At 42.8% G+C, this 14,124-nt stretch overlaps 1 protein-coding gene across 1 annotated transcript; it reads right to left on the reverse strand.

Moving 5' to 3' along the window:
- Positions 1–4,589: 4,589 nt before the first annotated feature.
- On the reverse strand, positions 4,590–7,311 carry LOC147689379 (uncharacterized). Its single transcript, XM_086940078.1, has one exon. It carries the CDS (start codon positions 7,028–7,030, stop codon positions 5,360–5,362), a length of 1,671 nt encoding a protein of 556 aa, XP_086796204.1. The 5' UTR covers positions 7,031–7,311; the 3' UTR covers positions 4,590–5,359.
- Between the last annotated feature and the right edge of the window lie 6,813 nt (positions 7,312–14,124).

A 14,124-nucleotide genomic window follows, 5' to 3' on the forward strand; every position in this document is an offset into this window, starting at 1 on the left:
GGGAAATGGATTAATGAACAAAATAGTGTCCTTTTCAAAATGGCCCGGAATACAAACTGTATATTTAGATTTGCTGCTAAACTAGGGGATCGCAGAATTCGTGAAATGCTAACCCTTTTTAATGCTAGATGCATTTCCTCAGCTATATATGGAGCTGGAGTATGGGGGTATGATGTACAGTGTGCCAAATCTATCCAGGTGAGGGAGAATGTGTTTTTAAAAAGACTAATCAGTGCTCCAGTTATGGCTTCAACGGAGCTAATACATAAGGAATTAGATATGTACTATATCAATGATCTAATTGCCCTTCGTCCTCTATCCTTATGGCGCTCAATATGGGCAAAGGAGGAAACCAAGTTTACGCAGGACGTAATAACAGATTGTATCAAACTTGATCGCCGATCGAACATTCCCTGGCTGAAGCATATACATCATTGGTATAAAACATTATATGGACTGGACATTTATAATGAATTAATAATGGACCCTATTTTATCAAAGCGGGAGCTGAAGGTCTCGTTTATGAAATTTACAGAAGAGACCAGGATGGAAAAATATACTAAACAGAGTACATTCAATCTTTACCAAGAATATAATATTAATGTAGGCTTCCAATCTTATTTTGTAACAGTTAGTATTCCCTCCCATCGATTTGTTTTAAGCCGTCTCCGCCTAGGAATTGTGCATCACCTTGTGGCTTTCCCTGTGCCTAAAAAACCTGGAACTTGTGTATGCCCATGTGATGGCAAATCAAAACAGAGCACGTGTCACTTTATGTTGTCTTGTACTTTTTATACTTTTTTAAGGAAATACTATTTGAAACCCATCTTTTTAAAATATAATACGCATCATCTACAAACAGCAATGAAACTAGTGTTTAACCTAGAGTCCCCAGATGTATGCTTTTATGTGGCTACTTATATTTTAAAATGTATCTCTGCAAGAAAATCAATTATTATATGAATTTCTCCAGATGCTAAATGTACTATGCACTTTAAATTAGATGCTGCTGAATTACGTACTTGTATTTTGCACACATATGCTTGTTGGACTAATTGCTGCTACTGTATTATATTTATCGTAGGATTGGCTTATCACTTGCACTTTGTCTTATTTATCATTGTTTTTAGTTAATAGACAGTCTAGGTGCTGTTAATTGCATATGCACTTTAGAATTGCCAATTTGCACATATACTAATATAGAGACAATATTTAGCACTTTAAATTGCATATTTGCACATAATTAAAGGTCGTAGGATTGTTAAAATCTTAGCCAAACTTGAATGACCTAATGACTATGCACTATTGATACTGTTAAATGTTTCTATCATGAGCGCTATTGTGTAAGATTGTTTTTTGTGATAGCTTATTTTAGTATTGTGTTAAATTTCTTTTTATGTGTATGTTGCTATATGGTTGTATTTTTTTTTACAAACCGAATAAAGCACCTTTTGAATTGAATTGAATTGGAGTGGGAACTATAAATCTAACCCTTCCAAAGTCAAGTTCTATCCCTGCTGTTGTGTAGATTGGAGTGGGACTAACAAATCTAACACCTCCAAAACTCCAACCTTTCCCTGATTTTGTTTACATTGGAGTGGTAATAGTAAGTGTAACTCCTCGCAAGTGTGACTCTTTTCCAACTTTTATTAGTATATTCTTTTTTTTAAAATGAATATTTGTTGGTATATTGTTAAAATGATTTATATTGTTGTATTTATATTTAATTCTAAAATATATAAAATCTTTTTTTATTTAAAATTAATATTTTCATTTAATCAAATGTGTTTTGGTTAATATATGTTTTTAATTACTGTTAATGGTAAATTTTTTACTTTGTATATATTGTGTATATATATATATATATATATATATATATATATATATATATATATATATATATATATATATATATATATATATATATATATATATATATATATATATATATATATATTCACTGAAAAAATGTTATAGGGATGTACAGTTAGGCTCAGATTTTGCCCTTACAAAACCATAGAAATGTAGCAGTTATAGTTACCTTAGGCAACTAAAACTTGCGCTCTCGCAAGAAACTGCTTATGACCTCACATTTTACATCACTCATGACATGGGCAGCAACATCACTCATGACATCTAAAATGACATCATCCAGTGACTGTGAGTGGTAAATATATATACACCAAGGTGCATTGATGAATCAGTGGGTGTGTGAGTGCCTGTATCAATGATTCAGTGGGTGTGTGACTGACTGTATAAGCAAGTGATTAGGTGTCTCAGTGAATGTATGGGTCACCTACAAGGTTGTCTGAATGTCTGTATTAGTCTGTCAGTTGGAGTCCAGGTGGCTGTATGGGGGTGTGAGTAAGCACATGGGTGGATGTATGGGGAATTGCTTGGTTGGAATATGCTACTTACCAGTATGCATCTGTTCTTGGCATGAAGGGCTGCTGACATTCATATCTGTGCATAAATCGCCGCCTAGTGTTGGGTCCGGATGATTGCACATTGTTGTCCTGGAAGAGTCTTCGAAGTATCACGAGATAGGTGGCTCCTCCCCTGGACTACAGTGCGCATGGGCATCCTCTCCATCCCCAGATTGTTTTTCGCCATTGTGGCAGAGATGGAGTGTAATACTGAAAGTGATGACCATGCCCTGAAAATGATTCTGAGAGCTGCAGCTACGACAGGCACCGGGGAGGAGGGCGGGCGATATGGATGTCAGCACCCCTTCATGCCAAGAACAGATGCATACTGGTAAGTAGCATATTCCGTTCGAGGCATGAGGGCTGCTGAATTCATATCTGTGCATAGAATAAATAGCAGTTTCCTCCTTACCGGCAGGTGCCCGTGCCAGCTGCAGCAGTCTGAAAGAGAGTTCTGAGAACAGCCTGTCCTACAGCAGCTTGCTGCTTGGAGTGTACATCTACGCAGTAGTGTTTGGTAAATGTATGTATGGTGGTCCATGTGGCTGCTCTACATATGTCCTCTGAGGAATATTACCCAGGAAAGCCATGGAGGCCCCTAACTTGTGTGTGGAATGCGCTCTAGGGGGAACTGTTAATGTGCGCTTAGCTTTCTGAAAACAGATCTGGATACATTTAACAATCCACCTGGCTATACCTGACTTGGAGATAGGGTTGCCTTTATGTTGTGGAGAGAATGCACCGAACAGCTGTTTAGTCTTTTGAAAGTCTTTTGTCCTGTCGATGTAATACAGGAGAGCTCTTTTGACATCCAAGGTGTGCAGTGCTCTGTCTGCCACTGAATCTGGGTTAGGAAAGAAAACTGGCAGTTCAATATTCTGGTTAAGGTGGAACTGCGAAACTACCTTTGGCATGAATTTAGGGTTGGTGCGAAGCACCACTCTATTTGCATGGATTTGCAGGTAGGGTTCCTGAATTGTGAGGGCTTGCAGTTCACTGACCCTCCGCAGCAATGTAATAGCTATTAGGAAGGCCACCTTCCAGGTGAGGAACTGTATTTCACAGGAATGGAGTTGGTCAAAAGGCGGCCCCATGAGTCTGGTGAGAACGATATTAATGTTCCAGACTGGCGAAGGGGGGTGTCTGGGAGGGATTACACTCTTAAGTCCTTCTAAAAAGGCTTTAATGGCAGGTACCCTGAAAAAGGAAAGGTGCTGCCGGTTTTGAAGGTAAGCAGCTATGGCCGCCAGATGGATCCTGATGGAACTGTATGCCAGGTTGCATTGGTACAGATGCAATAAGTAACATATGATGTTTTGCGTAGATGCGTCCAACGGATTAATGTTATTGTTGGAGCAGTAAATAACAAACTGCTTCCATTGGCCCTGGTAGTCGGTCGTCTTGCCTCCTTGATGATGTTCATGCACTCAGGAGGCAAGTTCAGGTATCCAAACTCTATGACCTCAGGAGCCAAATCGCAAGGTTCAACTGTTGGGGATCTGGGTGCTGAATGTCGCCATGGCTCTGAGTGAGGAGGCTGGGAGTGAGGCGCAGCCGTTGGTGAGGCACCACTGAAAGTTCCAGGAACGTCGTGTACCAAGCTTGCCGTGCTCACGTTGGAGCAACCAGGAAAAGCGTACGCAAATCTGCCTGACCAGTTCATCCATATCGCATTGCCCTGAGACTGCGGGTGTGGGAACCTGGCGGCGAAGTTTGGGCATTTTGCGTTCTCGCTTGTGGCGAAGAGGTCGATGTCTGGATGACCCCACTGTTGGAAGTACGGATGGAGAACCGACGGGTGGATCTCCCACTCGTGCATCTGATGACTGTGCCTGCTGAGCAGGTCCGCCATTTGTTTGTCGACACCCGGGAGATGCTCCGCCATGAGGAAAATGTTCCTCTGAATGGCCCACTTCCACATGCTCTGGGCTAGGTGAGACAGCTGCGGGGAGTGCGTGCCTCCCTGCTTCTGGATGTAATACATGGCGGTCATGTTGTCCGTCCGGACTAACACGACCTTGTTGCACAGGTGCAACTTGAATGCCTTCAGTGCCATGAAGATCGCCATCAATTCCAACACATTGATATGCATTGACAAAGTTGAATTCTTCTACCTCGGCCAGGTATGTTTACAAAGGAAGACCAGCAGTCGGAGGTAACTGAAACATAAAAAGATTTATTGCGCTCGAGCGGGTACACCACCTCACAGCTCCATGTGGCTATGAGGGAAGTGGACAACTTACAATAGTCAGAGACAGCCTTATATACTTTTGTGCTTCATAAGCGTAGGTGGGGATGGATATGATAAATCAGCAGCTGTCAAGGATGATTAATGATCTCCAAACAATATCACGTACTGGTCAGGGCCAGTGACTCTGGAAATATGTATACTTGGCTTGCTGAACAATAATATAAAGGTTACTCACTAAACCCCATCAGTCATCAATAATCTTGTGATACACAGAAATAAAGCAGAACTATGCATAACTTGTGCCAAGTATAAACATGGGCGGGCTTGTGGTTACAGAGTCAGGCGCCCATTTGATTAGTCATCCGGATACAGAGCAAAGGTTACATCTCTTGTGTCAACAACGATTCATTACCATCAGCAGTCTTTTGTTAGCTGTAATCTATTTGGAATTAGTTAGATAGGAAAGTTAAGCAAATGAGTCATTGACCTTTAAGCAACATACCCTGCTCTACTTGTGCGTCATAAGGTGAAGTGCAAACATATGCTCTGGGGTCGACTGGTGTATTAACATTTCTTTGTGCAGATGAAGCGGCCACACCATATGTGCTGAGGTGGCAAGCTAAAGAGACTAATACAAAATGGTGGCTAGGAAACACAAAATGGAGGAGCTTTTCGTCCATTACTAAAAACTGTATTTCCACAATCGGCCCTTTGGACGCAAGGTCCAACATTTTGTTGCGGCCTAATGCACATGTTCATATATGGGCCGGCTGTTACTATAGTGGGCCTCATTGCGCTCATTGACGTAATCAACAGTATTTGCGTCAGGAGGGTTATTATCTGAGATATCAATGTCCATCAATTGTTGGGTTACAACATCCCTCATAATAAGAGCATTAGTCACAGTTATTGGGGGCATTGGGGGTGGTTTTAACAATCGCCCCATACACTGGCAACACATGGGCAGACAATTGATTAGAACACAGCACCCTATTACCACAAGGAAGATAGCCACTAGAAACATCCCTATCTTCCAGCCCCAGGCAGATAAGGCGTTCCAAAAGGAACCTACAGGATCCCAGGGGCCAACATCGCTATGAGCCTGGGCACCTATATCATATAGTCTTTTGACAGCCTGCCTAACCGATGTTGATGAGTCAGGAATATACGTGCAGCAAGATACCCCGATCACTCTACAGACTCCACCCCGTTCTGCTAACATCATGTCTAACACAATCCTGTTTTGAAGAGAAACTAATCTGAGAGCCTTGAGCTCAACTGTTATGTTCTCAATTATGCCTGCTGTCTCTTCTATAGTAGCTTCTAGTAGACGGGACAACCTGCGTATGTTTCTGGAATTTATGGCAGGGCCATACCAAGGAACAAAGGCCTTTAGTACATCACCAGCTATCTCAGCCGCTGTATCCCCTTGATCAACACTCCTCCTACCTCTCAGAGTTCTGGATGCTTTATTCACTTCTGCAGTACTTTTTACAGACATTGCTGGTGTTACAAGACCTAGGTGACAACAGCCACCCCAATTCACTGGTAGCCATATATAGGCCCTGGAGCCACAAATGAAATAAACTGAGTCACCGATATAGAGTGGAACAGTTATTTCCTGGGAAGACACTTCAAATGTCATATTGCAATTGGTACTATTCCCCATGTTGGCGGTACCGTTGCTCCTAATACATATACTCCCAAGCACACTACGCTGCCTCATTTTCAAAAAAGGTATCTCTCTGGTGTCCCTATGGAGCGGAGGTGTGCTATCATTTTTTACCAACAGCAGTGGGGTGAATATGTTAGAAAAAGGGAACGTTGCATTTGGCAAAATAACTCCAGAGCAATTTCCTGACTGGAGAATGTCTTTGTCATAATGGGTGTACAAGGAGGCAGTTGGTGTTCTAGTGGTAGAACGGGAGTTTACTAAGTTGCTGAAGACCCTTATTAGCTCAACTTTCAGTATTGCAATGTGTAATGCATAACAGGATGCTTCAAATGGCAGGGGTACTTGGAGAAGGGGTATACCTTCGTCTACATAGGCTGGGAATTGCATACAGATCCAACAATTATTTTTATCAATTACTTGATGGGTCTGATGAAGTAAGGTAAGGAAAGAATTATGACGCATCTCCTCTCTGTGATCCATATCCTCTGGTGGTACTGTAACTGAGGGGACAAAGTCAGAGGGAAGCTCTGATGGGAGCGGGGCTGTTTTTGCAATTGGATGGTAGAGCTCTAGGAGATACAATAAACCGATGACCAAAGACATTATGCAAAATAACATACAGAATATGCATAGTTTGGAGTACCAGCGCCCCCTTTTGTTCACATTAAGGGTGGAATATGTATCCTCCATTTCTAGTAAAGGAAGATGTCTAGTTGTTCTTCCAAACGGAAGTACCATTCGCTCTCAGAATTTTTTTGATTTCTATAATCTCACAAGTGCGGCAGTTCAACAGTGTTCGTTATAGGCCTCACTGTTTCAGACCTTGCAATTGGCAAATTTGACCTCACACCCTCTCCTCCTATGGGTCGCTGGGCTTCGGAGGTATTTCTTTATTCTCTTTTCAGCTCAGAGTCGGCAGTGTCCTTATTTTACTAACCTCACTGCACAAGTTAGTCCTTTAAAGTTGGCACTATTCAGTGCGTGGCAGTTGGTGCTTGCTCCGTCCTAAGCACTCTTCATCTTCCTTGGGCGTAGATTTTATCCTGATGCAGCTTGTTGATCATCAATGCGTGCAGGAATGCAGTCACCAGTCCTTCGGTCAGAACGGTCCTCTTCCGGGGGCAGTGCTGGCCAGAACGGTGGTGCTCTCTTCACGTTTGAAAGATGAATCCAACTTTTATGTCCGTCACATCGAACCGCCGTCTGTGTGACTAACAGAACCTGCGCTGGCCCTTTCCACCTGGGCTGCAGGCTGTTCTTCCTCACAAAGTTCTTGGTCAGGACCCAGTCCCCGGGTCTGATGTTGTGTACTTCTCCTTCCAGAGGCGGGGACCATGTGTCTCTGACCTGTTGGCGAATGGTAGACAGGGCAGAAGTTAGTTCTTTACAATAGTCCAACAAAGCAGAATGCGTTAATTCTTGCAACTTTGGTGGAGAGGCAAACCCATAGACATTTGCTGGTTTCCCCATGACCACTTCATATGGAGAAAGTCTGTTTTTGGATGTAACAGTTGTCCTCATGGAGAACAAGGCTAAGGGCAATGCATCTACCCAGCTGAGAGTGCTTGATGCACATATTTTTTGCAGTTTATTTTTCAATGTAGCGTTACAGCGTTCCACAAGCCCTGCTGCTTTTGGGTGATAAACTGAATGAAAACTTTGCTTTATCCCCAACCCTTGGCAAACTAGGTTCATTATTTTATTCGAAAAATGTACCCCGTTGTCACTCCAGAGACTCCTGGCCAAGCCATAGCGGGTGAAGTACTCTCTCAACAACATTTTAGCTGTGCTCAATGCGGTGTTATCTTTTAAAGCGAATGCCTCCACCCAGTTACTGAAACTGCATATAACGACCAAAACATATCTTTTGCCATTGGCAGGGGGCATTTCTATGTAATCCATCTGTAGGCATTCAAAGGGGTATTCTGGCAATCTGAAATGGCCAGGTGGTACTTGTATTCCCTTTCCCACATTGTGGAGAGCACAGGTCATACAGTTCTTGGATAGTTTTACAGCTGTCTTCCTAATGTTTTTGTTGACCCATATCTTTTCAATGGTATTTGTCATTCCATCAGCCCCCAAGTGTGCGGGACCGTGAACCATGTGAAGCATGGGTAGGAGAAAGCTGTCGGGCAGGACCCACCTTTTCAAGTATCCCTGTGTGTGCATCCAAGCCCCAAAGTGTGTGTCAAAGTAATATCCTTCCTTAACCCACTGCTTCCTCTCCTCTTCACTTGCAAATTCTTGAATGTCTTTTATCTCTTTGTAGGGATCAATGTTTGTCTCTTCCTTATCAGTCTTTGACACTACATATGTTAAAGTGTACTCATTCAACGCAGTGTGTTTTGCTGTTTCATCGGCAAAGGCGTTTCCCTGACCTACATGGTCTGTGATTTTCTTGTGTGCGCTACACTTCATGACGGCCAACTTAGTTGGTAATGCAAGGGCATTTAGTAGTCTTGTGATCAAGGTGCCGTGCTGTATTTTCGCACCTCCAGATGTGATGTACCCTCTTTCGGCCCATAATCGGCCGAAGTTATGTGCCACCCCCCATGCATACTGACTATCAGTGTAAATGTTTACGGCTAAGTTTTCTGAAAGCTCACATGCTCTAGTTAGGGCAATCAACTCGGCTGCCTGAGCAGACATCTGTTCTATTTTACATGTTTCTACAACTGTTTTATTGGTTGTGATTGCATAGGCTGCAGAGGTAGTTCCATCTGGTCTCTTTAGACAAGAGCCATCCACAAATAGTGTTCCATCGACCTCTTGCATAGGTGTGTCCGCCAGATCAACTCGACCCTTCGTTTCAGTTTCAGTGACAATCACGCAATCATGTTGTACTTCATCCTGCTCCGAAGGGAGAGGCATCAGAGTAGCTGGGTTTATGGTGTTACACCTCTGCAAGGTCACATTAGTGGCCATCAGTATTAGCTCATACTGAGTCAGCCTAGCATTAGTTAAGTGCTGAGTTTTGGTTTTATTCAGCAGTATGTCTACTGAATGAGGTACGTAAACCATAACTGGATGTCCAAGTACAATAGAGTCTGCCTGTCTTACTGCAGCAGCCGCTGCAGCAATATTTTTGAGGCAGTTCGGTAGGCCCCTTGCTACCGGATCCAATGTTGAGGAAAAATAGGCACATGGTCTATTCTTCTCTCCATTTTTCTGGGTTAGTACAGCCATTGCGCATCCTTCTCTCTCATGTACGAACAGTGCAAAATTCTTAGTGTAATCTGGTGTGCCCAAAGCAGGTGCATTGCATAAAGCAGTTTTCAAAGCCACAAAGCTATCTTGATGTTCTTTATCCCAAGGAACAGGATCTTCCACATCTTTGTGAGTTAAGGACAGTAATGGTTTGGCCAGGTAAGAAAAATTTGGTACCCATTGTCTACAAAAGGAGACCATTCCAAGAAATGCACGCACATCTTTTTGAGTTCTAGGTCTGGGAATGTTCTGCACTGTTTGTATTCTTTCAGATGATAATCTCCTCCCACCTTTCGACAGGAGATGACCTAAGTAAGTTACCTCCTGTCGACAGTATTGTAACTTAGCTGGCGAAACCTTGTGTCCATGCAGAGCAAGAAATGTTAGAACATCATGCGTAGCCTGCTTACAAATGTCCTCTGTCTCAGCTGTGATCAGTAAGTCGTCTACATATTGCAGTAATACTGTACCTGGTGGCAAAGCACAGTCATCTAATTGTCTCTTTAATGCCTGGCTATAGATGCTAGGGCTTTCAGTATACCCCTGGGGAACACGACAGAATCTATATGATCGCCCTTGGAAACTGAAACTGAACAAATACTGACTGTCTGGGTGTATGGGGATACTGAAGAAAGCGTTCTTCAGGTCTATGACAGTAAACCACTGGGCTGAAGGTGGTACAGATGAAAACATTGCTGTAATGTCAGGTACAACTGGGTATTGTGGTTCCACTATTTTGTTTATGGCTCTCAAATCAACAATCATCCTATATTTGACCTGTCCCGTTCCATCATCACGTTTAACCACAGGTAAAATGGGACTGTTACATGGACTGCTTGTAACTTCTTGTATGATTTTACGTTGTAATAAGTCTGATATGACTAATCTAATACCCTCCTCCCCTTCTTTAGATATTTTATATTGGGGAATGCGAGGTAACCTGACATTCGGTTTTACTGTAATATGTACTGGCTCAATATCCATTTTTCCTACATCATTTGGTCCATGTGCCCATAATTTTGGATCAATATCCTGTAGTTCAGGTGGTATGTCATGTTTGTCTGAAACCATGTATTGTCTGGACACGTCTTGTTTTTTACAAGTCAGATAGACACCATCTGGTGTACAGTAAATAGTAGCATGCATCATTTTCAAAGCCTTTAAACCAAGTAAATTTAGTGAACATTTCTCTGTTAGTACAAATGGCATACTCCCTGTTATAGGACCAATTGTGAAATCCAATGGTCGCGAAATGGGGCTTGTGACAACAGCATTTGAAAATCCCACCGACTTATCTAACCTTCCCGAGAGAGGAACATGGGGGAGCAAGCGGTGGGAAATCGATGTATTAGTGGCACCAGTATCTAGGAGAAACTTTCTCTCTTCACCTTCAACTACCATTTTTACATATGGGCCTGAAGAATCCACTGGTATCTGCACTCGCTCCCTGTCCTCTCCTGGGCATCCCTATTGTGTCCAGTCCTCGTTGTCATCATATTGTGTATAATCTTGAGTGAAATACGCATTGCTCCTATTATTGTCAAAATAGTTTGTCTGCTCAGTGTCACTATAATTTCTTTGCTGTCCTCTACCTCTCCCCCTGTCTACACGGGGAGTTGAATTTCCTCTGTAAGTGTTTGCATTATTTCTCATACTTTGACCCTGGCCCTGTAACAAAGGGCACTCGTTCTTCCAGTGTCCCTCCTGATAGCAGTTAGCACATTGATTGTATCCTAACCCTGCTCTCTGTTGCGCCGGAGCTGAAGCAGCTCGACCAACCCCACGACTACGTCCACCTGCCCTCTGAAAATTTGTACGTCCTCTTGACCTTCCTCTGTCAGGAAAAGCTTGCTGCATCAATGCCTTTGTTTTTAATTCCTTCATTTGCTTATCCTTCTTTCCCTTCTCTGAGTTTCTCTTATTCTCATAATAGCACGCCATTGTCAATAACTCAGCTGGATCTTTAGCAGTCCAGGTACTTTCGTATGTTTTTATACTGTCCGATAGCTCAGGTAAAATGTTATTAACAAACTGGTTAGCAAAAATGCGCTTTCCTTGTACTGTCTGGATGTCCTGTCCACTGTGTCCTTTAAAAATCTCTTCTATTCTGCTAAAAAAATCAGTCACTTCTTCTCCCTCCTTCTGTCTACATGCAGTCATTTTATCCCAGTCTACTTTTTGTCTAGGCAGAATTTCCTGCATGCGTGTTATAATGTGTCCAGGTAAATCTTTTAACACTTGTGGCACATCCTCTCCTGCTGCTCTGAGATTATCCGCAGCTGCTATGGCTACCCAGTTAATATTTGCGGAATTATGATCTCTAACTGGACGCCATAGTTCCTGCGGTACTAGAAAATCAAACAGAAGATCGACATCTTTCAATATCATGGGCGTTAAACTAAGAGCAGATTCAAGATGCTCATAAAACACTTTCGGATTACTTCTAGGATCAGGCAACTCTTTCTTTAAGGCCAATAAGTCAGCCCTAGTCCATGGAGTGTGTACATATTGTCGGACGGCGGCGCGACCTCCTGCCGCAGGAATTGGGTGTACTTCTCTCATAGGGAAAGCTGAAGCATTATCCCTGAGTTCTGGTCCTGGGCCATAATGTTGGTGGATATGTTTATTAGTGGTATCACACATAATGGCATCTAGTTCTTTTTGGTAATGATAACATTCATCGAATGCATCCTTACACTGTATGTCTGTTAATATGGAGCTCTCGCTATCCCTCCATAATTGTCGTAACCATCCTGGTGATTGTAAAAAAACTGTACTGTTGTCCATTACGAGACGACAATGGTTAAACAATCTATTTGCCATACTATTAATGACAAAGTTCTTAGCTCTTAACTCCATTCCTTCAAATGTTTCCCGGGCTTCTATTTTAGTTATGTCCCCTAAGTCCATCCATTTTTCTGTCATTTTCTTTATAATATCTTTCTCTGCTACGCCTAATCGCGTGGGCCTAACATACGTGTCTGATACCCGTCTGTCCGTCCTTGGTGAACCAAGGTAAGGGGAACCCAACCAATCGTATGGTCTGTGTGTATATACTGTGGGGGAATCACTTTGTGAGACCAGTGGCGTCAGTGGTACTGGAAGTGTCACGCTGGGAAGTGTTAGGGCGGGCGGTGTTGCTGAGGGGTTTCCTACAGATCCATGTGCGCCCTGCGAACCAATAGTAGGGGAGGCTGTTTGTTGGGCCTGAGCCGGTACAACAGGGGCGGATGCCTGTTGGACCGACACGGCAGGAGGGAGCACATGCTGAGTTTGCGGTTGGACAACAATGTTAAGTGGTTGGCCTCCAATACCGGGACCTGGGGGAACAGGATTTTGAATATTATACGGGGGAGGCTTGTCTAACAAGTCCTCTAATACCTCATCGACAGGCGGGCAATTTCTTTTGTCTACTGTGACAAAACACTTTTCTGTTTTCATCCGAAATTCTCTGTCATGCTGTTCAATATTTTCATTTATCTTTATATCATTATATTCTGCTACTTTGGCCGTAGTTGTTTTATTTTTTTCTCTTTCCCTGTCTTGTTTTTGTTTCATGGCCCTAGTTCTAGCAGATTTCTCCCACGTTTGAAATGCCTCAAACATAGCAGGTCGGACTTTTCGTTCCATCATACATTGCTGTAAATACTGTAATTTAGCTAAATCAAAGGTACCATCGATAGGAAACTGTAATTCCTTATTTTTTTTTGTGTACTCATGCCATATTCTATTGTATAGGTTCACAGTTACTCCTTTTTTTATCATCAATATCCAACCAGGACTGCCTTCAACAGGGTTGGGGACGCTTTCGTCCAACCGATAACCTGAACTTACACAACAGAACGTTTTAGAAATGCATTTCTTCATTGTTCCTATTATTTTTAGTTATAACTATTCTTTTACCCTTTTAACCACAATTTATTCAAAACTTGGTTACAAAACTTATTTTTATCAAAACATGCAACAGAACAATCTCACCAATCTGTGGTGTGTCCTTGACTCGTCCTTAAATCGTCCGACTGTTGGTCTTCGGACAACACGTCTGTTTCAAAAGGGAGCAGCTCGTGGACCTCTGCCGGGGAATCCTGTTGTCAAGAGGCCAGTCGGGACTTCAGATGGCAGCTGCTGCGGAGAAACGCTGTCTCCTTCGTGCAGGGGCCCCTACGATCATTCGGTCCTCAGTCGCACCTCTCAACCACGGACTCAGGTAGCCGTTGGATGTCCCACGGAGAGGTCCCACCAGAGTCGCCAGCTGACAAAGTTGAATTCTTCTACCTCGGCCAGGTATGTTTACAAAGGAAGACCAGCAGTCGGAGGTAACTGAAACATAAAAAGATTTATTGCGCTCGAGCGGGTACACCACCTCACAGCTCCATGTGGCTATGAGGGAAGTGGACAACTTACAATAGTCAGAGACAGCCTTATATACTTTTGTGCTTCATAAGCGTAGGTGGGGATGGATATGATAAATCAGCAGCTGTCAAGGATGATTAATGATCTCCAAACAATATCACGTACTGGTCAGGGCCAGTGACTCTGGAAATATGTATACTTGGCTTGCTGAACAATAATATAAAGGTTACTCACTAAACCCCATCAGTCATCAATAATCTTGTGATACACAG

This window comes from Lissotriton vulgaris, chromosome 10, assembly GCF_964263255.1.
Source record: "Lissotriton vulgaris chromosome 10, aLisVul1.2, whole genome shotgun sequence".
NCBI classification, from domain to species: Eukaryota; Metazoa; Chordata; class Amphibia; order Caudata; family Salamandridae; genus Lissotriton; species Lissotriton vulgaris.

Bases quoted from the DNA above. Each gene is read 5' to 3' on its own strand.
- LOC147689379 (XM_086940078.1), bottom strand. From the start codon at position 7,030: ATGGTACTTCCGTTTGGAAGAACAACTAGACATCTTCCTTTACTAGAA.